Below are 3,467 nucleotides of genomic sequence, written 5' to 3'. Positions count from 1 at the left end.
CCCCTGGTATATGAGCTACCCCTCCCCTGTGTTGTAATTAGTAGAATTGCATTGTGTTGTTCTAGCCTAGCCAACATTTCCTATAATCCTAAACTGGTTTTCAATGCTGTAGTCTGACCCCCATCCCCATCCCCACCCTCAGGCCCCCTAAAAAGAGACAAGAGAGTTTTTACCTCCTGAGGACCTGGGCTTCCTCCCTCGTCACCACGCTGTCTGTGACCGCACGGCCACACTTCACAGGGGTGCATCCTGGGAGAAAGACATGGGAGAGGATTTGGAAAATAATAGTAGAATATGTTGTGTTTTGTTTTGGAGGATTTAGCAGGGAGAGAAAGTGGCTGGTGGAGAAACAAAGTGCACCGTGGGGAGTTTATTGGCGCTTGATCTGCTCATTATTGCCACAAAAATGGAGGGCTTCCCTCCAGCCTCTCGGCAATGATGTATAGTGCGAAGATTGAGGCTCCCGCTGTGTCTTCTTTAGACTCCCGGGATGCCAACATGTTTAGTTTGATAAGACATTTCCAATTTGTTCGCCTTTTCTTCCTGACAGTCTAAAAAGTGTTCCAATTATTTGGAAGTGTCTGAGAGAATTAAAATAAAGCTGTTTGGATTTTAAAACCCAATACTCCTGAATCAACACAAAGACTACAACCGCGACACAGAGGGAAAACAAACACACCAGCAGTAATACATTTGTCACCTGTGATTTCTATTGTAGAGCTGCCAAGATGAATCGATGAGTTGTCAACTATCGCCAACTATTTTGGTAATGGATTAATAGGTTTGAATCCTCCCCCCCTTTATGAAACATGAACAAACACAATCAATGAACGCCACAGAAATTTCTTTTTTTTTTTTCAGTTTATAATGGAAAAAAGACCATAAAGAAACTACTTTAACATAGACTTTCTTTAGGGCTTTATTATGTGGTATCGGAAGGGTGCATAAACTCCAGTACTTCCCAATACTGATACCAGCCTTTAAGGCAGTATTGGAGGCAACACCGATACTGGTATTGATACATCTCTATTTTGTTTGTCATGTTTGGGGTGTGTATGATGAAGAGAGGGATACTTTTAGTAATTTTAAAACAAGCATTCCACTCGGTCAAAGTACTTGCTCTACATCTACAAACAAGAGGGCTCTTCACCGAGGTGGAAGATCGGATCCACGTGTGCATCTGTTTACCGGTGTCTACTACTGGCCCCTATTGGTCCCCGACCCCCTGTTGAAGACCTCTGGACTAAACACCTAATTGAGAAAATCATCAACACATTACTCAACAATGAAAATAATCTACTACTCTGATGCACACCATGAGAAGATACATAAAATTAACTTAGAGACAGTGTGAATGATCCAATGTTATCATTCTCCTCATGTCATATCAGTCTGTAAAAATAAGTATTCCCCCTTGCAATACAATACAAATTGTAAAACCATAGCAATAATTGGACCAGCAGCTATCTCCCTTCCTGATATTTTCAACTCTCCGTAAGGCCAACGTGGATGAGTGGACGAAGACCCAAGCATTTACATATAGAACACAAATAGAAATGAAATCTTTCTTCTCGGCTATAATGATATTTATATACTATTTATTGATCCCCAGTTGGGAAATTACAATTTACACTCTGTTTACACTTTTGTAAGTAATCACACACAGGCCTGAAATACACACACTATTCATGCACTAATGGAGAGATGTCAGAGTGAGTGGGCTGCCAGCTGGACCAGCGCCCTGAGCGGTGGGGGGGGGGGGGGGGGGGGGGGGGGGGGGGGGTACGGTGCCTTGCTCAAGAGCACCTGGCAGTGCCCAGGAGGTGAAGTGGCATCTCTCAGTGGCAGCAGTCCACCGTTTGAATTATGCAATCCTACAGTGCAGCTACAGTGGCATTCAGCTCAGCATGGCCTGTGCTATACTGCCATCTAGTGGATTATTTCAATGCCGTTTCAAATGGTTTGAAGTTTTGGTTTTGTTATAATAATAATAGAATTCACAAAAATCCAGTAGACAATGTGTAAGAGAACAGTTTTTTTTTCTAACTTCCAATATGTTGTGAATGACTACCCATCTTACATCAAGTAAAACTAGGGCTGGGCAATGTAAGGATACCAATATCAATATGTGACACTAGATATCGTCTTACATTTTGGATATCCTAATATGGCACAATTCAATTTTATTTATAGTATCATAGCATAGTAAGAGTTATCTCAATACACTTTATAGATAGAGTAGGTCTAGAACACACCCACAAGCAAGCATTTAGTGCAACACACCCACAAGCAAGCATTTAGTGCAACAGTGGCATTAAGTGGTGTCTTTTCCTCGTTTTAAAGGCTGCGTTACAGTAAAGTGAACTGTTCTTTATTATTATTATTATTATTTGCCTTTTCCCACTTAGTCATTGTATCCACATTTATTATGACCACATTACTAATTTTTCCAAAATCTAAATGTGAAAGTATTTTGCGAAAGTACCAATAGTCAACCCAAAAATATTGCCGCAATATCGATATCAATGTATTTCGTCAATAAATAATAATAATAATAAATAAATAAATAAATAATCGCAATATCTGATTTTCTCCATATTGCCCAGCTCCATGTAAAACTACTAAAGGGCAGAGCAGAGGAACATGCTACTGGAGTAGGGATGCACAATATATTTTCATCACAGTATCTCAGGAATTCATTCCCAGTACATTCATATTATTTTAAAGTACACTTAAATGTCTTAATATCTTAAACTTAATACTTTTATTTATTGCAAGTAATATCTTATGGGTAGGCGTCTGGCGATTCCCACCCCTACCTGGATAGCGTTTGTAGTTCTCGTAGTCTTCCGAGCACTGGACGGTGTAGACTCTGGGCTGGGGAGACACCAGCTCACCCTGGCGGACTAGTGTTTCCGTGACGTCACCGTCCAGAGAGGTTAGGAACAGCCACAAGGCACCCCCGCACGCACACAGAACCACCAGCAGCAAGGCCACAAGCCACCGGGAGCCCCTCCATGCAGATCCCTGGCGCAGTGCATTACCTCTGACCAAGACAGAAACAAAGCTCCACATGATCAACTGAATTATGATAATGATATGTTTGTTTGCATGTTTTTACTTGTTTAATTTATTTATGCGATGACCTGTTAATATAATCTATTTATTTTCATACATCTGTTACATGTATTATGTAAGGCTAGTCCACACAGCATTCTGGGATGGGAGAATAACATGCTCTGGTTTATTGGCATTTCTTTAAACCAATCACAATCGTCTTGGGCGGAGCTAAGGGCCAGTGCCTCTGCAAACTAGTCTCAGGAAGGGACTTGTTTTGGTGGAACATGTGTACGTTCAATAGTTGTTTTTGTCGTGCAACAGAAAAGTCTGATTGGACAGATAGTCTAGCTAGCTGTCTGGATTTACCCTGCAGAGATCTGAGGACCAGGTAACCATAGTCTTCAGAT

At 41.2% G+C, this 3,467-nt stretch overlaps 1 protein-coding gene across 1 annotated transcript in view; it reads right to left on the bottom strand.

Moving 5' to 3' along the window:
- The window catches only part of uts2r2 (urotensin-2 receptor 2), a 28,146-nt gene that overhangs the window by 22,490 nt on the left and 2,189 nt on the right, over nt 1–3,467 (bottom strand). Inside the window, exons 2-3 of the mRNA XM_034861386.1 lie at nt 2,820–3,046; nt 174–249 (exon numbers count right to left, since the gene is read on the bottom strand). Of these exons, the coding sequence (XP_034717277.1) occupies nt 174–249; nt 2,820–3,046 (303 nt within the window). The remainder of the gene's footprint in view (nt 1–173; nt 250–2,819; nt 3,047–3,467) is intronic.

Source organism: Etheostoma cragini, chromosome 21, assembly GCF_013103735.1.
Source record: "Etheostoma cragini isolate CJK2018 chromosome 21, CSU_Ecrag_1.0, whole genome shotgun sequence".
NCBI lineage: Eukaryota > Metazoa > Chordata > Actinopteri > Perciformes > Percidae > Etheostoma > Etheostoma cragini.
The sequence above is the reverse complement of the archived record's forward strand: the minus strand, read 5'-3'. Positions and strand labels throughout refer to the sequence as shown.